This window comes from Oryctolagus cuniculus, chromosome 1 (assembly GCF_051225735.1).
Source record: "Oryctolagus cuniculus isolate XC-2025 breed Fujian yellow rabbit chromosome 1, ASM5122573v1, whole genome shotgun sequence".
Lineage (NCBI taxonomy): Eukaryota > Metazoa > Chordata > Mammalia > Lagomorpha > Leporidae > Oryctolagus > Oryctolagus cuniculus.
This window is the reverse complement of record NC_142867.1, coordinates 169,701,812-169,729,494: the sequence shown is the minus strand read 5'-3', so window position 1 is coordinate 169,729,494 and position 27,683 is coordinate 169,701,812. Positions and strand designations below refer to the sequence as shown.

At 37.9% G+C, this 27,683-nt stretch overlaps 1 protein-coding gene across 12 annotated transcripts in view; it reads right to left on the bottom strand.

Annotated features, from left to right (window-relative positions):
* Positions 1-27,683, bottom strand: part of KDM4C (lysine demethylase 4C) — a 351,443-nt gene that overhangs the window by 238,910 nt on the left and 84,850 nt on the right. For all 12 annotated transcript variants that reach the window (XR_016210339.1, XR_016210337.1, XR_016210340.1 and 9 more), the window contains 3 exons: positions 24,207-24,256; positions 13,617-13,720; positions 9,887-10,024 (listed from right to left, as the gene is read on the bottom strand). Coding sequence is in view for 7 of the 12 variants with exons in the window: in XM_051858176.3 (XP_051714136.2) it covers positions 9,887-10,024; positions 13,617-13,720; positions 24,207-24,256 (292 nt within the window). In the remaining 5 variants the exon portion in view is untranslated. The remainder of the gene's footprint in view (positions 1-9,886; positions 10,025-13,616; positions 13,721-24,206; positions 24,257-27,683) is intronic.

The window sequence follows — 27,683 nt, the reverse complement described above, 5'->3', positions numbered from 1 at the left end:
TACCTAGCTATGCCACATCCTACACTGAATTAAGTTTGAAACAGGAATCCTATTTTAACATCATAATATCAGCAAGGACAAGTGAATTTCTGAAAAAAATCAGTTTATTGATGGTAAAAAGAGAAATTACTTTGTTCAGTACCGGGTATTTTTTTTTTTTGCAATGTTTGAAAACATTCCAAACTTACCATTCCTCTTTCTGCTATGAAATCATAGCCTTTGTCATCTGAGTTGATGTGAAAAGTGAAGAAAACTGATTCGTAGACCAGAAAGCTTTAAATTTGCAAAGAAATGTGCTTAAATTTGATACATCATATATTTATACATTAATTGAATTTAAGTTATCTGTTACAGAGCAGTTGGTGAATATTAGCTGAAATGTACAAAAGATATTATTGATGGGGAAACCGGAAAAGACAAGATTGCTATACTGCTATATCTGAACCTGGGTTCTAATGCTTCTAACTAAAATACCTCATGTGTGTCATTTAATTATTCAGGCAAATATTTATTGAACATCTGTTATATGGTAGGAAAAGAACATAGCACTAAACTAAAACTAACTTTTGAAAAAAATCACTATCTTTCCACTCTATTGTAAGAGAGACAAATAAAATGGATAAATTAGAGTGCTACATATAATATATCAGATAGTAATAAGAAAATTCAACTAAAGAGGGAGATAGAGATGAAGTGGAGAGGGAGAAGAAGTTGTTTCCAAATATTTTAAACAGAAACAGTATCTACCTACTTGAGCATTGAAGTTCAGCTTTGATAATCCAAGGATATTACTATAATTATATTACTCTATAAGAGATCATGCCTTTTATTTCATACTGCTTTTACGTAATTAAATGACAACAAAAGGAAGAAAAACTAGCAGCGTATTTTAAAAATTAAAAGGATTCCAAAAACCTTTCACCAAATCCACTCTATAGGAACAGAGTAGTGCATTCAAATCTTTAACATTCATTCTACTCTACTTTGATGGGTTAAGGCGCTGTCTGTAGTGCAGGTATCCCATATGGTACCAGTTCAACTCCGGCTGCTCCATTTCCAATCTGGCACCCTGCTAATGGCCTGGAAAAGCAGTGACAGATGGCCCAAGCACTAGGGGCCCTGCAACCTCATGGCTTCTGGCTCCTGGCTTCAGATCAGCCCAGCTCTAGCCATTACTGCCATTTGGGGCGTGAACCAGTGGAGGAAGACCTTTCTCTCTGTCTCTCCCTCTCTATCTATAACTCTACCTCTCAAATAAATAAATCTTTTTTTAAAGATTTTTCAAAGATATTTTAAAGATTTTTAAAAATCTTTTAAAAAAAGATTTATTTATTTACTTGAAAGAGTTACACAGAGAAAGAAGGAGAGGCAGAGAGAGAGCGAGAGAGGTTCCATCCGCTGGTTCACTCCCCAATTGGCCGCAATGGCTGGAGCTGTGCTGATCCTAAGTAGGAGTCAGGAGCTTCTTCTGGGTATCCCACACAGGTGCAGGGGCCCAAGGACATAATGTAGCTACTGGCTTTAAGAATCTAGACCACACAGAAAAGTCATGTACAGAAAGACAAATACTAAAGGATCTCATAGGTAAAAATTCAAAACTTTGATTTGAAAGTCCAGAATGAAACAATGATTAACAGAGGCTGGAGATGGGGTAAAGGAGGTTATAGTGAGACTCTTCAATGGACACAATGTTACAGATAGAGAGAAATAAACCCAGGCTTCCTATTGCACAAAAGTGTGAATACAGTTAACAATGCATCTCAAAATTGCTAAAGGATAGGATAAAAGTTTAAGGTGATGGAATGGTAATTATAATGATTCAATCATTATGAGATATATGCCTAACTGGAAGCATCACATTGTATTCGATAAATATGTACAATTAAGAAACAATAGAAATATGTACAATAAGTAGAAATATGTACAATTAAGAAACAGTAGGCCAGTGGCCGCAGCTCACTAGGCTAATCCTCCGCCTTGCGGTGCCGGCACACCGGGTTCTAGTCCCAGTCGGGGCGCCGGATTCTGTCCCGGTTGCCCCTCTTCCAGGCCAGCTCTCTGCTGTGGCCAGGGAGTGCGTGGAGGATGGCCCAAGTCCGTGGGCCCTGCACCCCATGGGAGACCAGGAGAACTACCTGGCTCCTGCCATCGGATCAGCGTGGTGCGCCGGCCACAGTGTGCCAGCCGCGGTGGCCATTGGAGGGTGAACCAACGGCAAAGGAAGACCTTTCTCTCTGTCTCTCTCTCTCACTGTCTCTCACTCTGCCTATTAAAAAAGAAAAGGAAAAAAGAAAAAGAAACAGTAGGGGCTGGCTTGTTGGCATAGCAGGCTAAGCTTCCGCCTGCGGAACCAGCCTTGCATATCGGCGCCGGTTCATGTCCTGGCTGCTCTGTTTCTGACCCAGCTTTCTGCTTATGGCCTGGGAAAGCAGAAGATAGCCAAGTGCTTGGGCCTCTGCACCGATGTGAGAGATCCAGAAGTTCCTGGCTCCTGGCTTCAGATCACTTCAATTCTGGCTCTTGCAGCCATTTGGGGAGTGTAACAGCGGATGGAAGACCTTTCTCTCTGTCTCTCCCTCTCTCTGTCTGTAACTCTGCCTCTCAAATAAATAAATAAGAGCTTCAAAAAAAAAATGATCAAAATATACAATAATAAAAATTAGTTTAGTGGAAAGCATTCTGCTTAGCAGGTAGAGGACACATCCCCTATTACAGTGCCTGAGTTTAATTCTCAGCTACAACTCCTGACTCCAGCTTCCAGTTGAAGCAAACATTGGCAAGCAAATTAATTGGCAAATTATTTACAGTATGTTTTCCCTGATCTGTGGTAACTAATGGAGTATCTAAAATGTCATGTACAGGAATGAAATTGACATTTTTTGGCTCTCTCTCACTGTCCACTCTGCCTGAAAAAAAAGAAAAAGAAAGAAAGAAAGAAAGAAAGAAAGAAAGAAAGAAAGAAAGAAAGAAAGAAAGAAAGAAAGAAAGAAAGAAAGAAAGAAAGAAAGAAAGAAATTGACATTTTCAGATTCAATGGTTATTTACAGCCCTGGTCTCTACTATTGAAGAATAGTGCTTTTTTATTTCCTTATACTATTTCTTGTACTGTAGGGTTAATCTTATAAATATAAAGGAAACTGAAAACAGACCTTTGTAAAAATTTACAGTGGGAATACAAGAGAGAGGAGGAAGACGGCTGGGAGTGCAAGCAGGAGAAGAATCATTATGTTCCTAAGTTTGTATATAGAAATGCATGAAGTTTGTACATTTTATATAAAAAAATTTTAAAAATTCATTATTGTCTTAAAAACAGAGAGCAAAGCAACTATTGGCTTTGTTATATTGTGCCATCAAATCAGAGAATCAGAAGCAGAAAGTAGAGGTAAAAAGAAAAAAATACAGTTTGAAATCTCTACATTATAAAGCTTATATTACATATGCCATACCAGCTACTTAAAATGGGAATGTCAGGAACTATCAAATGAACAATGTACAAAGAAGTCTACATTTTCTTTCCTTCACATGCTATAAAAATAGAGAAAAATCACTACACTAGTACTTTGTGATCAAAAACATTAAAATGCAACCTAAAAATTCACCATGAAAATGACCCTTGGTGCCCCAAATTAAGTTTTTTTTTGAAAGAATGCTACCTGATTTAAGGAAAAATTAATTTTATTAAAAGATTGAAAGAGGAAAAATAGAAAGAACCCATATCACATCCCTTACATATTTAAAATTCCTCTCAAATTAAACATAAATTAATTTCAAAATTCCATCATCTCTTTTTAAACTTGTTCAAATGTATGAGGATTCAAATGTCAGAATGTTTTAAAATTAGATAGCGAAGTAATGCTCCTACAGTTTGCAAGAGAATATCTACAGTTCTGTGGTACCACTTTTTAACTTTATGATGTATCATGTCAATTTATCACTTAAGGTAAAACTAATGCAAAACAAAAGGTATCATTTTGGTGTCACCAAATATTACCTTTCCTAGCAAGAAGATAAAATTAGCTATCCTGCTGGGTAAGTCTCACACTACATACACTGTAATAAATACACTGCTTCTGATGGTGTAGACTAGATATGACTGTCCCCAAGACAAGGATTCTTTTTCACTCAAGAAAATCAGTACAGTAAATAACTTTTCTTCCCTTCAAGACAATCACAGTGCTTGAGGCTGCTTCAACACAAAAACAAAATATCTTCACAAATGTCTCCAAACAGTCAAGCTGAAAATCTAAGCCAAAGTTTCATTTAACAGCCTGTCAGTTTTTTGATGTGAAGCTAATGAATGCAGTGGCAAACAAATCCATCAAACCTAACATCAAAACAACTGCACTCCATCCCACCAAACGGAAAAATGAAATACAACCTGCGGGCCAGCTCTTTGATCCACCGGAGCCAGGAAGCAGACCTGTGAGGGCTACTGCAGCAACTGCACAGAAGGAATAGCGGGCTCCATCTCACCAGAGAAGAAAGAATGCTCCAGAAATGGAAAACAGTCACCTCAAATATGCACAGTTGTCACACTTCAAAAGTCAATCTATCTGTTACATATTTTTACATCTTTAACAGGAAAAAAAAAAATACTTCATTCTAGATTACTCTGATGTTAAAAGCTATAAAGATCCCTAAAATAAATGACTAAATGGTGTGTTTCACTAACACTACAGCTTTGCAAATGGAGGTCTATTAAATACTTCTTTGTTCTGTATGATGACTACCTGAAGATAAAGAAAATATATCTTTCTTCTCTATGCAACTGCGGGACAAAATGGCTGTTGTAGGAGACGAACTCACCAAGGACTCACAAACCTGAACCCACCCCTGGTCAGCATAAACTTGAAACATTACTCTCAATTTTATTCTGTGAAAATCTTCCCTCTGCTGAAATGGGAAAACATACACAACCATCACCATGAAGGTGGTTTGTTCTTCCTAAACACAAAGTCCTTTTGTTCAGGAGCATCTCACTATGGATTTGAATAGAGTTTGCAAGTCAAAACAAAAAAGAACTTAATGATCCTAAGTGAAGAAAAAAAAAAAATAAACAAGGATTGCTTAATATGCAGACATTTTTAGAAGCATGGATAATCAAAGACATATGCTATCAGGCTAAAATAAATCCTCCCCTACCCCGTGCCCAGCTCTGCCTAATTTTCCAACATCTTTGTTAATTATACACCAAAAGTCTATGTGAGAGATGACATAATTCAGATGGATATTGTGAAAAAGGACCATATGAATTGTAGGATTAAAATGGAGGAAATATAGCCTTAGACAAAGAAATAACGACAATAAACAATAATTTAGTTGAGAATATGAAACCTCCAAGATGTTTCAGAAATTTAGAATTCAGAATTAGGCTGCACACAAAGAATGGAATGCCATCTCTAATCAATTGCAGCTAGAGCAGGGAAGGTTTCTTGTACAAATATTACATATCAATAGATCATTAATGGATGAAAACCCTTTCTGGTTCTACTCCAGGGACATCCCCATAAGTCAACCAGCCAAGGAAAAAAGAAGTAGTTCTTGAACAGAACTTTACCAATTTCAACTCTACCCACTCTTCAGTGCTCTTGGACCAGGTTTTCCCCAGGTGAAGAATTCAAAGAAATGCAAATAGTTCACAGCACATGGCCATTGAAAAGGTCTGGGCCAGCACCGCAGCTCACTAGGCTAAACCTCCACCTTGCGGCGCCAGCACACGGGGTTCTAGTCCCGGTCGGGGCGCCGGATTCTGTCCAGGTTGCCCCTCTTCCAGGCCAGCTCTCTGCTGTGGCCAGGGAGTGCAGTGGAGGATGGCCCAAGTACGTGGGCCCTGCACCCCATGGGAGACCAGGATAAGTACCTGGCTCCCGCCATCGGATCAGCGAGGTGCGCTGGCCGCAGTGCGCCAGCAATGGTGGCCATTGGAGGGTGAACCAACGGCAAAGGAAGACCTTTCTCTCTCTCTCTCTCTCACTGTCCACTCTGCCTGTCAAAAAAAAAAAAAAAAAAAAAAAGAAAAGAAAAGAAAAGAAAAGGTCTCAACTGATAAAAATCCTGCTGGTTTATATTCAAAGATATACCTATCTGAAAACATAGTTATCTTTTGAAAACCTAGCTATTTTTAAAATAAAAAATACTCTTTTGCAACATCTCTTTTCTGCATTAACAATTTTAAAATACTGGTTCATCATATATGAAATTATATATATTTCATACTGTATGTATGGATGAATTACAAGTATGCATATAGAATGTGTGCAGACTCTATACTATATGCCATATTAATCAGTCAATGCTGCTCCACAATCAATTACTTTATCAGAGGTTTTTACACATTTAAATCAGTCCTAAGGGACAGGTAAAGCAGGTAGCATTCCTCTCTGACACAACTATAAACAAGCATCAGCAATTCTACAGTGACGTTTTTTAGTGACCATTTAGTATAAACTGAAGTAGGCTAGAGCAGGCACTGTGGTACAGCGAATTAAGCCAATTCTTAGGACTTCCACAGCCCATATCAGAATGCACTGGATGAGGACTCATCTTATAGTTCTTAACCAGCTTCCTGCTAAGGCACACCCAGAGAGGCAGTTGGTGATGGTCCAAGTACTTGGGTCCCTGCCACCCACCTGAGAGACTCAAATGGAATTCCTGGCTCCTGATTTTGGCCTGGGTGATGAGTGTCTGTGTGTGTGTGTCATTTGACCTTTCAAATCAATCAATTAATCAATCAATAACTTTTAAAATTTTTGAAAATAAGGCAGGGGCCAGCAATTTGGCATAGAAGGTAAAGCTGCTGCCTACAGAGCTGGCATCACATATAGGTGTCAGTTTGAACCTTGGCTGCTCCACTTCCGATCCAGGTCTCCGCTACAGTCTAGGAAAGCAGTAGAAGATGGCCCAAGTGCTTGGGGCCCTGCAACTGTGTGGGAGACCCAGAAGAAGCTCCTGGCTCCCGGCTCTGCATTGGAACAGCTCTAGCCGTTGCGGCCATTTAAGGAATGAATCAGCAGATGGAAGACCTCTCTCTCTTTCTCACTGCCTCTCTGTAACTGCTTTCCAAATAAATAAATAAATATTTAAAAAAAAGAAAAAGACAAAGAATTAAAATTAAAATAACAAAGAACATCCTCAAACCTGAATTCATAATTTTTTTTTTTATTTGACAGATAAGAGTTAGACAGTGAGAGAGAGAGAGACAGAGAGAAAGGTCTTCCTTCCATTGGTTCACCGCCCAAATGGCTGCTACGGCCAGAGCTAGGCCTATCTGAAGCCAGGAGCCAGGTGCTTCTCCTGGTCCCCAATGCGGGTGCAAGGGCCCAAACACTTGGACCATCCTACACTGCCCTCCCAGGCCACAGCAGAGAGCTGGACTGGAAGAGGAGCAACCAAGACTAGAAAGCAGCACCCATATGGGATGCTGGCGCCGCTAACCAAGTGAGCCATGGCACCGGCCCCAGCTCAATTCATAATTAATCTGCTATACATTACAATGGTCCACAGCAAAAGACATAAACTGGTGCCTAATGCACTAATTTTCCAAGGATTAAAAATAATATGCACATATACAAAATACAATAAATTGGTAAGGCTATATAAGGAATTAGACTTTTATTTAAAATTATCTGTCAGGGACAGCATTGTGGATAAGCCCAGCCTGTGATACCAGCACATCACACTAGAGTTCAAGTCCTAGCTGCTCCACTTCTCTCCAAGGCAACCATGCCTTGGAAAGCACTGGATGATGCTCCATGGAATTGGGCGCTTGGTACCCACATGGGAGACCAAGATGGGAGTTTTCTGGATCCTGGCTTCACCCTGCGACAGCCTGGACCATTGCAGTTATTTGTGGAGTGAACTAGCAGATGAAAAATCTCTTTCTGTCGCTTCCTCCCTCTGTCACTCTGCATTTCAAATAAGAGGATGTTTTTATGTAACTGATAAAACATCAAAAATATGGAAGACAATGTCCTCACACTATGATGTGAGATAATTTATGAAAGGACTAGTCAAGAAAACATTAATGTGAAGATATAAATTAAGAAAATTTAGGGTGTCTAAATGAAAAATCAAAAAATTGAAACAAACAGTATCTGTTACAAGTTCAGTTTCCTATTCACATACAGAATAACTAAAATTGATTACAAGACTCAAATTGGATTTCTTATATATCACCATATCAATGGTTTAATTGGTACTTTCTGTAGTAGACAGGTACTTCCCCATAACCTACCACAAATGACATCCTCATCCTAATCCCAGAAATCTGTGAATATACTATTTTACATGACATTAGAGTTTGTATATTGCATGATATAAAGTGGAGATAACAACATAAGGACTGTAACAAGGATCCTAGGAGCAAAGTCTTGTAGTTGGCTGGTAGCAACAAAACAGGATCTTAGTCCTAAAACAGAAATTAAGGGAATTCAGTGAACTGAAATGAGGGAGGAATTAGGTTCTTTTCCCAGTCTACAGTAAGGAATGCAGCTCCGCAAACACCTTGACAATTGACCTGTGATACAAGCAGCAGCCTACAGCCTACAGTACTATAAGATAATAAATGAACATTGCTTTAAAACACTAAATTTGTGATAATTTGTTATAAGAGCAATAGAAAACTTATATACTCAGAGAAGTACCACCTGGCCAAAACAAAAAGAGATATGCAGACAAAACTGAAAATACTACTACATACAATTAGGACAATTTTTAATAACTGGAGTAAACTGAATATTTCTGTCAAGTAAAATACCCAGAACCAAACAAAAAAATTCATACTCCTCACTAAGAATGAATGAACACAGTTAATTGAACATTTTCTACTTTGCTGATACCAACATTTTAACCAGTATGAGGTATTTCTAACGTAGATATGAAGAATAAATGACATTCCTAATGTGAACTAGTCAGCAAGAGCAGAAAAGATAACCCTCAGATCCTTGTGCCCTGCACCAGTGTACCACGCCTTAACCTGAGAGGCTCTGTCCATTCAGACCCCACTGCTTGCCTCTCTTTCAGAGGCACTGTCCACTTTCCCTCCAGAACTGTGCAAATACAGCTTCAAGACTCACATTATTTTAATTTTTCCCAGAGGTTGAAAGGTCCCATATATGTCAGCACCATGAACTCATTCTCAAGTCTGTAGGACATACATATCTTAATGCACCTCTGTCTTAAGACTCCGAAAAAGAAGTAAACCTAATAGAAAGCACCACCATTTCAAAGATGATGTTTTCCTTTTAAGGTCACAGGGAAAAAGTAATTAAACTGAATAGAAGTTGTTTCTTGTGAATAAAAAACACACCATATGCTAACTAAATTAAATATAGTGGGCAAGAGATGCAAAATTTTATACCACGTTTAACATGAAACATATTTTTGTTATATTACTATACTTTCAGGAAACCCATTTGTGCAATAAGGGCATTACTAATCATTTCTTCTTACCATTATCACTCAACTTCTTGTTAAAATGTTATCAGACACTTCCTTCTGAAAAGGGTCATTTTCTAAGAGAGGAACTAAACTCCAACAAGCAGAGATTCCAGTCTACCAACAAGAAAGATTCAAGAACTATGTGGATTCACAAGAAACTCTTGCAAAAAATTCAGCTGCTGGCCTTGAGAGAAAGCAAATATCCATTGTACAAAATTACCTATCAAGGTTAAAGTGCTCCACATTAATCTAAAAACAGAAAAATGTAGTTATAAGTGGTAATGTAGCCCATTTAAAATGAATGCATGCAGTATGAAATGAACTGCTGTAGTGAGAGTCACACACATTGTTAATGGAGAATTCAATGCTGCACATGATCTTAGATTTTTGCACTATAATAATAAGAATACATATTTAATTTATGCTTTATTTTTGAGATATAACTTACCAATTTAGCAACCTTCCCATAGTCAATCCATCTGACAGTAGCAAAATTTGTAGATTCTGCACAGTTGAAGCCATGATTAAAACCAGCATGGTAGCCATAAGGGAAAGTGATCATAAATTCTCCTGCCTCCTGGGTGATCTGCACAGTGGAAAACACACAATATTTTTCAGTAATAAGACTTCCCAGATTGTGAATACAATTAAAATAAACTTGTTGTCAAATAAAGAAAAAAATGCCACAGTATCATTGCAAGACCAATGTAAAATAGGTTCCCTCAGATTCTTTATTAAAGCCTGTAATTGTCTATTTTCAGGAAATTTTTTTAGAAGATTCTTCTAAGCGGAGGTGACATTCTGTCACTTCACTCACTCAATCCACAATCAAAGGTATTACATCTTATTTCTAAAAAGTCCTCAGGTTCTTCCAATTCATTTGTTTATATTAGCTATGACTGTGAAGTTTTGCATTTGAGTACTTTAATGATTCACATTTCTATGATCAAAATAAAAAAATGTTTTTGAAATTAGAGAAACATGCTGAACAGGTTATGAATTCTTGTTGGTTAAAAAGTATCAACAAATTATTCTTCCATGATACTTAGAAAACACTCAATTAACTGTATTCCATTTAACAGGAAACTTCTATTCAAAGAATTATTCATATGTATATGAATGAATATATTTTAAATACAATTAAGATAACTTGCAAAAACAAGTCTGGCAACATAAGAAATATGTTTTTTTCCTATTTCTTAGACATAAGGTCATATTTTTCTATAGTCACCAAAACAACAAAATATATATCATGAGTTACAGGGAATGCTAAAATTTGGCAACACATTCGGATCTCTATGAAACCCCAATAGAAGTTCTGCTGAAATGAGCAGCAGCTCAGCTGTCACTCAGCAGACAAATATGGGCTTGCCAAGGCTCAACACGGTTCTACTTCCATTGTGCAGAGCCACATGAAGATACAAACCAATTCTCTCTCCTTTCCTGGAGTCACTGAATTTCGCTAATTAGATACTTCTTCCTCATACCATGTAATAAAACAAAACCACTCAACTGTTTCTACCACTATACAGGCACTATCGGAATAAGGAAACTAATGACACTTCTCCACTGAATCCTACCTACAAAGTTTGTGTACCCTACTAAGAAAATCTTGCTCTTGCCATGTTGAAAAAGAGTACCTGGCCAGCATTGTGGTCTAATAGGCTGGCATCCTATATGGGTGCTGGTTTGAGTCCCAGCTGCTCCACTTCCAATCCAGCTCCCTGCTTTTACCCTGGGAAAGCAGAAGCAGGTGGCCCAAGTGCTTGGATCCCTGCAACCACGTGGGAGACCCAGAAGAAACATGGCTCCCGTCCTCAGATCAGCCCAGGTTTGGCCATTGCAGCCTTTTGGGGAGTGAACCAACAGATGAAGATCTCTCTCTCTCCCTCTCTCTCTCTCTCTCTGCCAAACACTGCCTTTCAAATAGATAAATAAATCTTAAAGGGGGGAGGGCAGGGAGAAAGATAGAATACTGTGTATTTTAGGGTTCAGCCATTTCTAGAAACAGGTATTCCCAGTTAGGGAAAATATAGGGCAAACTAAGTGCCATTATGGTGATAAACTGCTAAGAAACTATAGAGTACGGTACATCTACTTAATTAGAAAACACAAACAACCATTACATATATCATAGCATGAAAGAAACTGCAAAGTGTACACAATCTAAAAGCAGACATTAGCTGTTACACAGAGGTTCCATATGTATCTGAATACGTGCAAATACACTGCAAGAATAGAAAATGTATTCCAACTGAGAAATGATTACCTAAAGTGAGAGTGTTGAGGAGGAAGAGTGTTACTATGTTACATACCATGCAGCATCCTTTATGTAGATTACCTCTTTGCATCCACACAATAACTCTATTACATAGTCACAAATATAATACTCATTTTGAGTATAAAGAGACTAAGACTCAAAACAACTGTCATGGAAGCAGGAATGAATTCAGGAGGTTTAATTCCATAGCCTGTGAGATCACACACTCACTACAATATCATCATCAAAGAGGAACCTGACATTACAGTACTTCTCTGCACTCTGGGTCAAGATGGAAAAAAGAAGTGGCAGTATTTCACAAAAGAAGTGCTATTGTCAGTTGGCTAAGTCACTGGTTTTTCACCAAAACAGGACTTAAACTCAACCTGACACTTTCCACGGAAGCCAGGAAATGTTCATGCACAAAGACGAGACGAGAACCTAATGCATCTGAGTGATCTCCCACACAGCACAGGAGAGCTGCAGCCCAGAAACAGAGAGGGCACCTGCCTCCTTCTCCCCCAGATGCTGGAAAAGAGCTCTAAGCTCTAAACCTTTATTCTGAGGGAAATGAAGCACCTTCTTTGCTTTACATAGCCTCCCTCTCTGAAGACCAGCACCAAACCTATTGCCAACACCTAACACTAGCACTAAACCCAAGGAAGAGTTCCTTCTGTCTTTGAGGACAGTTCAATCCTTCTCTTCTGCTTTCTAATATCCTAACTGAAGTAAAAGTGTCTGTCTAATGAAACTTGTATGAACCACTTTATCTTTATTCACAAAAGCCAGGCACCCAGAGGTGTCTGATCTGAGACAAACTCCCACAGAGGCAGTGGCCCCTCACTGGAGACTGCATCTGACCTCTGTTCTCCATACTCGTAGATACTGCTCACCTGTACATGGGCACACTAGCTTTCATAGGCAAAAGTATGTGAATAAGCCAGTGGAGAGAGCAGGTAAGCCTCATCCACAACTGCTGCATGGAGACTGGGAGGAGCTGGAAACATCTCAGCTTGAAGAGTGATTCTTGGCACTTGGAAAAAATTCAACTTTCAATTTACACACACATTCCCCCAAAACAAGGCCACATTAAGGGTCTAAGATTAAGAAGAAGAAAAGATACAGTCACAAGGGAAAAGTTTCTGTGATGGAAAACAATAAGGATGATGGGAAGGAAAGTTGAGTAACATGTAGAGGAGAAAGAGGGGCTAATTTTTATGGTTTCTGGAAGCAACTAAGTATTTAATCCTCCTGAAACTAATAGAGAGTTTTTATTTATCCAGTCAAAAGCTTTTTTTTCAATTTAGTTTCTTCTCAAATTCAAATTCTGTAATAATTCTGACCCCAAACCACCCATGGATACAAAGAATTTAGGTTCTGGTATCTACTGAGTTTTACAGATCTTGATCTTCAGAAACACTCCACAGAGCAATATCTGGTTTTTAAATCATCAGGCAATTTTATCCATTATGAAATCTCAATTGCATTATGTCTTAATGTGTTTAGAAGCAACATAGTGCTGCAATAATCATCAATTCTACCCAGGCCAACTGCTAATAATGTCTCTGAATTTTTTTAAAAAAGATCCCCTATACATAAATTAGGTAGCTGATATAAAATCTTTATAACAAAGGACTACATCTTAGTTTGTAGAATGTGCATGTGTACTATTTTCAGAATTACTATAAGTGAACTATAATACCATGAAACCTCTTAAAAATATATCCTGAAATAAAAACCACTTCAAATTAGAATTTAGAAAAATAAATGATACTATAAAACATGAATTTGAATTTCTCTACCCATGACCTAACAATGCTAATAGAAGTCAAAGATGCATTAGCTTATGTTAAATTCACCTTAAATACAATCATACACACACAAAAAATCAATGTGTGAAAGCGTAATTCTAATATACCTTGTCAAAGGGAATGCCATATTTCTTTAATACTGAAGGAGAAATCAGTGTCATCTTGTGGCGAAGAAATGCATCACACCCTTGAGAGCTACTTGGGAAAAAACCTAAATAGAAACAATAAATACAAGCAGCATTGTGTCAATTAAGTTAAAATTTCAGGCAGCTGTTTTTACGTTAAAGTTCTAGAGTGCTTATAACACTTGGTGCAAGATGAACAAATGGCAAAAATCTTCATACAAAGCATTATTCACAGCCAGAATTCCTAAAAATTAAAGGATATATATTCTTATCATCAAAGACTGATCATCTTTACAAAAAGATTTACCAAGAATTAAGTTTGCACATACAAAGTTACTAACTCTGAGAATCAACTGCATTTTCAAAAACACTGGGATTCAGCATAACAAATATCTGCTAAACAAACAAAGTGACAGAAAGAGAAAGAGTAAAAGATCATCCATCCTCTGATTCACTCTCCAAACGTCCACAAAGCCAGGTGCCCAGAACTCCATCCAAATTTGGGTGGTAAGTACTATAGCAGGTGTATTACCAGAGAGCTGGATCAGAAGCACAGCAACCAGGAGGGACACAAACTGGTAATCAGATATATGATGCCAGCATGGCAGTCCATGGCTTTACCCGCTCCACCATAAGGTTGACCCCTAAACATGCATTTTAATAGAAGAATCTCTCATTTTAACCTCCTAGAAAGGATCATTTCAGAAGCACTATTCCCAATGCCTGATACAAATACACACAGAGCAGTTAACTGCCTGTCTTTGTCTTTCAAATCAGTTTAAAATATACTGCTACTAATTTCCTGAGTCAACTTCCTGGCTAACATCCACCAAATGGTTGGAAACACCCTCACCAATCTGTATAGGAATGGGTTTTGAGGACGCTTTTAAATGAGGAAGCTAAACATGAAGCAACCCTTCATTCGACAGTACATTATGCACCAAGACACAGTTTTCTTCATCACTGTCTCAGGCAGACTCTTATTAACTCAGTGATGCAACCTAAAGGAAAATGAAAATGAATATGCCTGATGGCCTGCTAGTCCCTCCCACAGAGGGAAAACAGCCATGCAGAAGGGAGTAGGAAAGCAACAAGGCAAGGGGAGAAGAAAGAGAAACATGGAGGAGAGCCACAGAGACAGGACACAGAAGGGAGAGCGAAGGGCTAGAAAACACAGATGACACACATGAATAGTGTATGATAAATCCCAGGGTTGTGTCTCTCCCCATGACCCAAACAAAGGTAAAATGGCTGGAAATATGACTAATATAATTCTATGGTTCACTATGTACAACTAAATCAAGACTGTGATCAATCTGATGAAAGAAATCACCAGCACTCATCAACTAATCAGAAATAATATTAGTCACATAGAAGAGAAGCATTTTGCAGGAATATCGTTTAATAAATAAGCCTTTATTGATGTCACCACAGGCATAATGGGGCATGTAAAGCCATAGTTCATGAAAGGAAACAAATCTAAAAGCCAGGAGAGAGTCAGTGGAATATAAGGCAGCACTGGCAAAAAGTACATTCTGCCTAAGCATCTACATATATATTTAAAGGGCATGCAGGGTTGGAGGGATACAGAAAAATATGTGCCTACAGAAATACTATTATAAGAGTAGCAATAAAATGTACAGTTCCATACTATATTAACGACCTTTTTATGGTTAATACTCAAAATACATAAATATGAAGTAAGAGACTACTGAATGGAGAAAATGTACCACACAAACGAATTGCCAAGTTTACAGAATAAAATGTCTAAGTCCTACACACAGAATAAGACACATCTGCATGTCAAAAACTCATAGAAACATTTTAATAACACAATTCAAATGGATCTATCAAACTTTTCAAATCTGTAACTTTGTGTAGAACTAAATGAATTAAGGTTTAAATTAAAATCAATGAAGAAAGCAGAGTCTATTTAATTTTATTTTGATATGGATTTATAATCAGAACCTGAACAATGTGGTGGCTGGTCATAAGTTAATTTAAATTGGAAAAACCACTCAAGGAAGATAATTTGCAATATATTAAGCTTTTCATATTAGCTCAGAATTTATATTTATAAAATGGTATCAATTATATTTTTGGAAAACACCTCATAACACAAATGATGTATAAAACATTTGTCTTAAAATGAACTTTACTTCAAAATATCTGACTGGCAAGCCATTCATACTCACTTTTCCCAACATATTTTATTCAGAATACAAGCTGTGGGGAGCAAACCGGACTAGACTGAGTTACTGGAATTAAGACTTATTCTATGCATCTGCTCTCCCACAATATGGCGCTGGGAGAGAAGTAAACAGCTTCCGCACAGCTGCCTCCAGTTCAACCAATAAACTGTAGGACTTGCTACTGATTGGAGGAGAGCAGCGTACTCGGCGTGTGGGCAGCTGAGTTGGGATTGGCAGAGGAGGACTATAAAGGAGGAGAGAGACGGCATGCACCAGGAACATCTATGGGGAACATCTAAGGGAACCTGTGCAGCCCCCGAGAAGAGCCAGCCGGCGGTGTGCCGCTCCCCTGCGGAAGTGGGGAATGTGGCCAGGGGGAACTGCCCTTCCACGGAGGTGGAAGGGATAGTAGCCAACCCGGGAAGAACCAGCAGCAAACCCGGGGAGGGCCGAGCAGACGAAAGAACAGCGCAGGGTCCTGTGTCGTTCCTCCACGAAGAGGGGGAGCGACATAATGGTGCCGTGACTCGGATATGAAGCCTAGGCAGGGTTTAGTGTCGTTCCTCCATGAAGAGGGGGAGCGACAACAAGCAAGCCAATATAACTAGAATACTACTCACTATAAAAATTACGGTATTTTTAAAGACTTAGAACTGTTTGAGCTAAATAAAATTAGTGTCTTTCATGATAAAATAATCAACTTTGAAGTTACTTATATAGGAAACTTAAGAAAATAAAGCAGCATAGAAAAGATAACATTAAGACAAATAGAATTTTCAGTAAGAGACAATGAAGCATGGTTCAAAACTTTTGCAAGCAAGTTCATTTTGTATTTCAAATCAATTTTCAGTATTTACTTTCTTGAGGTCCTTTTTTAAAATGATTTATTTAAAAGAAATCATCTCTATAGGGAAGATTTTGTTTGTCAGTTGATATGCTGCTTGGTGAGCCCACATACCATGTCAGGGTGCCTGGGTTTGATACCTAGCTCCATTCTTGTTCCAGTTTTTCTGCTAAGGCACACCCTGGGAGGCTGTAGGTGATCATTCAAGTAATTGGGGTCTTTGCCACCCATGTGGGAGACTCAGATTGAGTTCTTGACTCTTACTTTCCACATGGTCCAGCCTTGGTGTTTAGAACATTTGAGGAGTGAAGAAGAAGATAGAAGAGCCTTCCCCTCCCCGCCACTCGCAATGCCTCTCAAAAAATAAAATAAACTTCAATTTATTTTTTAAAAAGAAGTCATCTCTAAAATTTGGCATATTTTAATAAACATTCCATAAGATTTGCCAGTTCACTAAATCATACATACCAATGAGATAGCCACTCTTTCACAATCTTGAGCAACAAGAAATTCTTGTAGGGGCTGGCCCTGTGGTGTAGTAGGTAAAGCTGCTGGCTGCAGTGCCAGCATCCCATATGGGTGCCAATTCAAATCCCAGCTGTTCCACTTCCCATCCAGCTCCCCGCTAATGCACCTGGAAAAGCAGCAGAGGATGGCCCAAGTCCTTGGACCCCAGCACCCATGTTGGAGACCCAGAAGAAGCTCCTAGCTCCTGGCTTCATTCCTGGGATCATTCAGTAAGCAAACCAGCAGATGGAAGATCTCTTTCTCTCTCCCTCTTTCTCCCTGTCTGCCAACCTCTGCTTAACTATAACTCTGCCTTTCAAATAAATAAATAAATTTTCTTAAAAAAAAAAGAAATTCTAATGAAGAAAAACACTGACCCCTAAATCATCTTGCTGTGCCATTGGCTTTAATACCCCACATGCCCTAGCAACTGGCCTTGGCACCCACTATAGAAAAGCCCTCCCCCTGCTGAATAACATTGGGGCAAGTCAAGAGTAGGGGTCCTCAAGCTGAGCTGCTTGAGGTTTTCGTTTTCTTGAGGATTTTGTGAATGCTTTTCATGAATAAAAATCATAATTACATGATGAAGAACCCCTGTGTACACCTAGACAAGGTTCAATGGAACTGAATGACATGAGGATCACCATGAAAAGACAAATGCGCTCAGGTCTCACTGCTGTGAGGATTCCAGAAAGACTGACCTCATAAAAGTAGAGAATAGAGTGTTGCTTCCCAAATACTGAGATGGGGAGGGGAGAGGGAGAAAGAAGCTCAATGTGTACACAGTTTTACATGCACAGTAGGGGTAGGCTCTGAGATCTCTGGCACAGCAGGATTTGTAATAACTGATACTGATGTGTACTGAAACAGAGATAAGAGGGCCCATATCCAGGGTCCTCCTGCATTGTCAGTGGAGATCAACAAGACCACGAGAGCCATGAACTCTAACATCATAGTGTGCACTCAGGTGTGGACTCAAACAGCTACAAAATGGAGCCTGGCAGGAAGACCATGCTGCATGTGCCTTGCATGCCTAGTCTGAGGCCGTGGTTCAGGAGAGAACAATAGTGGGCCAAGTACCTAGGGCTTCTCCCTGAGGTATTCAGGTCATCAGAACACCTGGAAGCACCCTGGTCTTCCATAGCCACCTGTGCAAAGCAGGCATTAGTTAAAAGGAAGGTTGGATGCCTCATACTGAGGGAACGGCCCTTTGGGGCCCATCTGGAGAAGCTGTGGAAATGGGTTCTTCCCTCAACCCTGTTCATCTTCACTTACATGTATCTAGAAGGGGAGGTGGTTCTTAGTTAATGAGTCTTTCAAATCTGATGGGAAAAAGGATGCTCCTCTAGGATGGAACAAAGCTCTTTGGCTATTCTGCATCCTCAAGTACAGAATTGCGGTGGAACATGCTTCAGCTTGAGCAAGTAGTCATTTCATACCCGCATTGCCGCTAAAACTGAGAGTGGGAGAAGTCCTTCCTAGATTGTCTATGACTGAAAGAGCCGCTTATTAGAATTTTGTGGAAATATAGTTTATTTTTCCAAATTACTCTTTCAATTTTTTCAACTACAAATTAGAAATACCACTTTTTAAAGCTTTTATTTAATGAATGCAATTTTCATAGGCACAACTTTAGGAATATAATGGTTTTCCCCCCAAACCCACCCTCCAACCCCCACTCCTATTCCATCTCCCATCACATTCTTCATTAAGATTCATTTTTAATTAAATTTACATAAAGAAGATTAACTCTATACCAAGTATAAATTTCAACAGTTTGCACACACACGCACACAAACACACACAATGTAAAAAGTACTGTTTTGCAGTTAATTCTCATAATACAACTCATTAAGGACAGTGGTCCTACATAAGAGTAAGTGCACTGTGACTCCTGTTGTTAATTTAACAATTAACACTCTTATTTATGATGTTAGTGGTCATCCAGGCTCTTGCTATGAGCTGCGAAGACTATGGAAGCCTTTTGTGACCACAAACTCTGTCAGTATTTAGACAAGGCCATAAGCAAAGTGGAAATTCTCTCCTCCCTTCAAAAAACAGTACATCATTCTTTGATGGCCCCTTTTTTCCACTGGCATCTCATTCACAGAGCTCCTTCATGTAGGATATTTTCTGTCACAGTGTCTTGGCTTTCCATGCCTGAATTGCTTTCATGGGCTTTTCAGCCTTATCCAAATGCCTTAAGGTCTGATTCTGAGGTCAGAGTGTTACTTAAAGTGATTGTCATTCTATGAGTCTGCTGTGTGGACTGCTTCCCATATAGAACATTCCCTACTTTTTAATTCTATTATTATTATTTCTTAGTAAGCTCACTGGTCAATTATAGCAACCCTGTTGCTCTCATATGACTAACAAATAAACATGGCTGTTACTATTAAATCACCCAAACACTTTTTGGAAAAAATTTAAAATCAAGGTTAATGATTTTTTTTTCTTTATTCATTTGAAAGTCAGAGTTACAGACAGAGAACTTCCATCTGCTGGTTCACTCTCCACATGGCCACAATGGCCAAGGCTGAGCCAGTGCATAGCCAGGAGATTTTCTGGGTTTCCCACGTGCATGTCAGGGGCCCCAACCACTTACACCATCTTCTCCTGCTTTCCGAGGCCACTAACAAGGAAGCTGGATCGAGGTGGAGCAGTCAGGTCTTTAACTGGTATCTATATGAAATGCCAGTGTCTCAGGCAGCAGCTTAATCCAGTAGGCCACAAAACCAGCCTGAATTCAAGAATCCATTTTTTTTGGGGGGGGGGGGGGTGTATGAACATTAATTTGGAGAAGCTGACAATATTTAACCACTTGGAAGAGAAGAGATGGAAGAAAACACTGGTACCAAAAACATCAGAGTCAAGCTGATCAGGATTTTCCTGGGTCAACCTCCTTGCTCTTTCCCCATTTCCACCATCGAATCACAGAAATCCTCATTTCCTTCCATGAAAATTCCTTTCCCCTGCAAGGTGGCATTCTCCTCCTGAGTTATTTCTCCCTATTCTGTTTGCCGCTTCTCAGAATTATTAAGAACATGGCTGAATAATATATATAAAAACATTTAAAGATAGACAATAATATTACTGACATCAAAGTATGAGGGAATTGGGGCCAGCACTGTTGCCCAGTAGATTAATCCTCCGCCTGTGGCTCCGGCATACCATATGGGCGCCGGTTCTATTCCCGGCTGCTCCTTTTCCTATCCAGCTCTCTTCTGTGGCCTGGGAAAGCAGTAGAAGATGGCCCAAGTGCTTGGGTCCCTGCACCCACATGGGAGACCAGAAAGAAGCACCTGACTTCAGCTGTTAAAGCCATCTGGATAGTGAACCAACAGACAGAAGACCTTTCTCTCTGTCTCTCCCTCTCACTGTGACTCTACTTCTCAAGTAAATAAGTAAAATATTTAAAAGAAAAAAAAAGTATGAGGGAATTAAGTTTAGGGATTGTGTCAACATTTTTAATAAAATAGAGCCAACAAAGATACAAATAAATATACCCTGAGATACCACTCATTATTCATCTCTATACCACAGGCATGAGTTAGGCATGAAGTTAGAAGACATATCACTGGACTTCTTCATTTTTTACGGATTAAATGGACATTTAATTGATTATTTATAATCAAGGGTATCTTATTTACTAGCCTGTCAAAACCCGAATTTTTCTTTTGTTCATCCATTCACTCATTTATTTATGAAACAGAGATAAAAGTTCCCATCTGATGGTTCGCTCTACACCTGCCCAAAAAGGCTGGGGATGAGCCAGGGCTGAAATCAGGAGCAAATCTAGGTCTCCTACATGAATGGCAGGCACTTAATTTCTTGAGACATCATTGCTACCTCCCAGGGTGTGCATTAACAGGAACACTGGAGTCAGCAAATGAAGCTAAGTGTTGAATATGGGTACTTCAATGTGAAACAGGAGTCTTTACCAACATCTTAACCACTAGACTAAAATAAACATCCATCCCCAAAAGTAGGCATCATAATGTAATATTTTCAGACTATCAGCTACATGAATGCTTAAGAGAATAATTATTATTTTGAGAGCTAACAAAGGGGATTTTCTTAATTCCAGAAGAGAAATATAAGAAGAGATCATTCAGAACCTGTTCATAAACTTGTCATGACTTGATATTTATTGCTATCCTATTATCTTGACAGCTATACCTCATAACTTCTTTTAGGACATACCATCTTAGGATATTCAAATTCGGCTTCCCAGAAATTCAGTTTTGAGTATGATCTCAAGGAGTGCACAGAATTCCCACTTTCAGCCCATCAATAGGCACAGAGATCCCTGAGTATAAGGCTAAGACCCTCTGCTCTGCAGGCTTATACACACACACACTAAGCAAAAACTAAATTAATACTCCATAGTGATAATTTTCGTAGTCTCTATGGAGGAACACTGCCTTTTTTTTTAATAATGTGACAAAATAATAAAGGTTGTTTCAAGTAAATGTAACCATCTAAAAAAATTAACTCACTTCCACTATTCCATTGTTTGAAGCAATATTACTACTAATCATGCAAGCTCACATTGCCCAAAGTCGTAAAGAACATGAGTATTTTTCCCAATAACCAAAATTTTCACCAATGTAAATCAGTTTCAATTTTTTTTAATTACAGTACTTTATTCACAAGATACAAATAGAATATACTCTCTGAGGAAAATTTTTACTTTTCCCCAATTATTTTAATCTATATTTTGCTTAAGTAAATATAACAGCAAAGTTAGTCTTTTAAAACAGATGAGATTTAGACATTTTAAAAACTGAAAATCTCCTCAACACTGTCATTCATGATTTAACATTATACCTCTATTCTCCTCCATATTTGTGATTCAATTGTATCAGACTAAAAATTAGAAAGAATGCAATGGTATTAGAGATGAACAAAACAAGTATAAAACTGCAACAAGTCATTTGAGATTTTTTTATTACATTTATGTCTACATAATATTGAAAAAACCTGTATAAATGAGAAAGCAGCTGAAGGGCAAAATCAAACTCCTGGCTTTATTAGATGCAGGCCTAATATCTTTCAGATAAAATATCTGTAGGTGCCACAGTCAATCAAGATTTCAATAGAAACCAAAGATGAAAGCATTCATGCATAAAAGGCAAGTCTGATGATTATGATGTGCAGACAAGATAATGGAAAATACCCGGGTCTACTTTTCATTGTATGTATCAAATGCTGCCTTGACCTAGGCATTCTATAATGCTTCATCACATTTACTGCCTTATTTTATCATTTTAATTATTTACCAGAATTCAATTAATTTGACTAACATCTGGTGAGTGGATACAAATCCTATGCTACCTTTTTTCCCTGATTCATTTCTCAAAATAACACCACAAAAATGGTTTTGAATATGCATGTAATTGAATTTAAGGTTCTTATTTATCTTTCAGATTTATCAAACACTTATACTGTTTTAAAAAAGGTAACAGTTTTCCTGTAATATCAGTTTCAGACAGTTTACTTTAAAGTGCTAACAGACTCTTTATGTCAGAAATCTTAGGGGTGTGATTCAACACTCTAAAGCTTACACTGGCTTCATTTTCAAAGCACCCTGATGGTGAGGTTAATAAAAATGGTAATATAATTATAACACAGTAGAGGATAGTTCACCATATAGTTTTATCACAAAGTTCATTATGTATTTAATAATTATAGTAATCAACTTCTAAGTCATGTTCTAATCTATTATCCAGAACCAGGACTTATCCACCTTAATATTCATAAAAATAGCCCCTAACAAAGTTCAAGCTTACAATTACATTGCTATCATCACTATAATATATTGCTTTTTTTTTAATTTTGGGGCTTTATACTCATTATCCTGCCAAAATTCTATTAATGCTTCTTACAAGTGATATATTGTAACTGCTCCTTCTAATATTCTTCTATAAATTAGTAAATGTTAAGTTTTGGATGTCACTAAGAATTTCTGACCAAAACTGTCAAATCAAAAAATTAGGGTTTCTTAGTGTCCCCAGTGCATCATGAAATGAAAGCATTTGGAATGCAGAATAAGAAATCCTTATTAACATGAAACAGACCAGTGAAATTTAGCTTAGTACTTGGCTAAAAACATAGTGCTCACAAGGACTCAATCCTGGATTAAGGCAGAATGTCTTGCTCCTCAGTTGTCAAATGTCCAATGTAACTCCACTTTCTCCTGGACATAAGTCATGACCAGCCTAAATCTTCTTTCGGAAGAGTGGCTAGCAAACCAAAAGACAAGAATGGCAGGGACTGGGTCTGAGCCTCTTCCCCAAGTGTAAATAGATGAGGCAAGATTGCTGTCAAATCTTTCAGAGAGATGAGGAAAGAGGAAAGTAGCACAAGCAGGTACAGGATGAAATCATCACTAGAGCTCCCAGAAAAACTCTTCATTCTGGCAGATATGAAGATGGAAAAATAATTGAAAGATAAAAACTCAAGCTGGGTGTAAAGTAAATTTAATTTTGCTCATCCAAGAAGGCACACAATCTCATATGTATTGAATTACCAGGGGCATTCATTTTCATACATCCATAAGGGCACTCCTAGGTAGAGGTCACAGAAATGGGTATCAGAGGTGATAAAGCACAATTCTTTGTGGAAACAATATAGCCACATAAAGTAGTTGTAAAACACTTGCTGCCTGAGACACAGCAACAATACTCTTTAGAAGAACATAACTTTAAAGAGGGAAAAATAAAGGAAAAAGAAGGAAAAGTTAAAAGGAAGAAATTATTGGCACAATGATTTGAATACATTATGGAGAGGCAAAACATACCTGAAACCACTATAAAAAAAAAATCAACTGAAATCACTTGATAAAATACTAAACAGTCAACAAAAATAACAATGAAAAAAATACTCATAATACATTTAAATTGTTTAGTTAGAGGAACCTTTAATACCCAGTAACTTGAAAAGAATAAAAGAGTATCATGCTACACTGTGAAAACACCTCAAAAACAAAGAATCTATTAAGATAAGAAACACTGAAAGTAATTTTACCTTGAGCTAGTCTTTCAAGTCGTTTCCCATGCTCCGGGGGTATAGCATACCTAAAAGTATTAATATAAAAAAAATTTCAGATTTGTAATTTTTCATGTACTATTATAAGGATATAAATTCTTAAGTAATGTCATGTATGCCAAACTCCACTTAGATGACCTGAGATTAGAAAATCAAGCATAATCAAATACCTTATACGTTGAATGGAAGAAAACCTAACTTACCTATCTCAGTGTCCGAGTTCACCACCCCAACCACATTTTAAATAAATAAACCACTCAGCAAAGGGCAGTCAATCACAGCATTAAGACATTTCCAGCACTCCAGCTCTCTGGAGCTACTTTTGATTATATTTTGTTTTGCAGTGGGTTGGCTTTGGCTTTTATTTTTAAGAAAAACTGGCTCATCACCTTTTTAACTATTAAAATATTCTTATTCACAAGCAGGATATTATGCCAACATTTATATTTCCCTCAAACCTGAGAACACTGTAATTTTCAAAAGGCTTTAAGCAAAAAACTACTAGCCTTATTTGTTTGTATTATGATTATGTGATTTTCTAATTCTTGATTATATCAATAATTTTTTTCTTGCAGAATAGAAACTCATTTCTAGCTTGAAGTTTTTACTGTGAGCATACAAATCTTAAATAACAACCTATAAAAATACTATAATTCACGGGCATTCATAATGAGGAAAGCTGTGGATAGTAAAAATAAATTTAACTGACCATTTTTTGTTTCAAGTAAAAATGACATGTTTGTTTTGATGACCTGCATTGTATATGTCTATCTAATCCATATATATGAAGTACAGTTACTATTTACTATAGTAAATTATTTAAACACAGTTAACAATACCCTTTGTTGCATTTAATGCCAGTAACAACATGTAAAACTTAAATGGATCTGTTGTAGCTAAATAAGAATTCAACCGTATATCTTGTTCCTTAAGGTACTACTAATGAAACTAATCCTACTGAATTAGAAAGATAAAATGCTAGCATAACTAAATGACAATCACCCATCAATATTCATGTCAGTTTTGATCCCTGGAATATACCACGTATACACTCAGAAAAGAAAAGGCATACACGTGTGTGTGTATATCTCAGTCAAGAGGTCACCTCTCACACTCATTCACATGCACAAGTGCATTGGCACATGCCTGCTAAAGAGTGAGATGTAGGTGGAGATCTTTATATATCCAGATTCATTTCTGAAAAATTGGCAAAGATAAAGCTCTTCAACCTGAAGGTTAACCAACTGTTCACAGAAGAAGTATGTGAGCAACTGCAGAGGGAAGAAGGAAAAATAAGACAGCACTACTCCAGCTTCTTTTGTTTACTCCTCTAAGATTGCAATCACAGTAATTCAGTTCCCTCTGACCTCTCTTCCCAGGAAGCCCTTATTACCTTCATTTCCTAAATTCTTTTCTATAAGAAGGCTATTTCCCAGTTGTAGCTGTTCCGATCTTCGCAAGATGATTGGTTTAATTGGTTCTATTTTTCTTCTTTAGATTTGGAACAATGTTTGAATTTATTTTCAAGTTATATAACGGATCCAGTGCATTTTCGGATCATAAATGATTATTAATAAAATTCTTGTGGTTATCCAACCATGCTATAATTCAACAGCTTCAGAAACCACTGAAAGATGTAGTTATTCCCAATCACAACTTCATACATAAGATGTGCACTATGTCCAAAGGAGAACCCAATCACGAAACTCAGAAAAACCTTGCAACAATATCCATGAAACACAACTGGCAGAAAATGATGTCAAGGGGAGGACACTCTCCCTTTCCTCTTTCAGTTATTAACTTACTTAAGTTGAACCTACCCAATTCCATGTTTATCCCTGTAGAATATTCTGTACAACTTTTTCCTATGCTTTCTGAAATCATATTTCAATAATATGACTTAGCTGCATAAAGTTTCATATATAAACTATGTACAAAGTTCCTGGAATAAGCTGGAGACCCTGTCACAGGGTCTGACAGAAAAAAGAGTTAAAACTGAAGATAAATGCTGGGCATTATGGATTAGTAGGCAGGGTCTCTACCACATGAGCACTGGTTCATTTCCCGGCTGCTTCTCTTCTGATCCAACCTCCTGCCTATGACATGGGAAGGCAGTGGAGGATAGCATGGCCCAAGTGCTTGGGTCCCTGAGCGCCTGGCTCCTGGCTTCAGATCAGCCCAATTGCTGGCCTTTGCAGCCTTTTAGAGAATGAACTCTGAAAGACCTTTCTCTCTGTCTCTCCCTTTCTCTAACTCTACCTCTCAAATAAGTAAACAAAATCTTACAAAAAAAAATAAATAAATAAAGATAAGTAATAATACCAATAAGAATGGGAAGTAATCATCAAATAATGCTATTCTTTGGTTTATCATCAAATGCAACATATAGAAAAAAGTAGTAGTTTTAAATATTTAGGAAATCATCCAAAACCAATTCATCTGGTTACCTACCATGAACACTGAGTTCATATCGCTGTCTCACTTTGCACTTAAGAAGCAATATACAAACATGTATCATCTTTGCAATTCCAAAATCTTGCTCAAATGATACTACCATTCCTTTACTCAATTATCTCACTTCATCAGTAAAACTCAATGGGTCAAACAATAATTTTACTTTCTACATTCCAGTCATAAGGCTGAAAGGGCACTTAAAGACAATCTATTTTAGGGTTTCTAAACATCTTTTCTGCTCTACACCATTAAAAGAACAGATACCTCTCATTTCCAGCAATAAATGACAAATGAAGGATGTATGCAGGCATACATCCACTGGGGACATAGAACCAAGCAAGTTCAGTCTGTAAAAAGCTTCCTAGTTGATTCTGACAGGGCAATCAATTGGGATGAATGAATGTATGAATGTATGAAAGAGCACTCTCTTCTAATTACCACATCCAAGGACCTTTCCTCGGTTCCAATTCTATACAACCTCCCTCATGCCTAAACCTGCTGGTTAGCTCCCTCACTACCTTTTTTGTATAAATAATCTGTTTATGCCAGAACTTCTTTTTATGTTTTTCCTCCAGCTACTTTTTCTTCCACTAACAACAATAAATAGCCCAATCTTCACATAATACTTTCCAATCAGAAATTATGTGGCATCCACACCTGCAGGAGATTTGTGCTATCTGACAGACATTGCTTGCCTGCAAGAACATGGCTGCTCAGTTCTGGTGGACCCTGTCTTCTCTGCAGGAAAACCAGGCTAATCCCACCGCAGTACTTTCTGCATGAGTAATTGCAGCGATTTGAAATCAAGTCCGTAGTACTTTCTGCATGAGTAATTGCAGCGATTTGAAACCAAGTAACCTCAATCAGCTTCCATACACATCATAAAGAAATGCAACGAAACAACAAGGTACACACAATTTCATGTTTTCACCATTACTTTCCTCTGTAGAGTGAAACACACACTAGACTAGAATTGGCAGAAAATATCTAGAGCTTCACAAG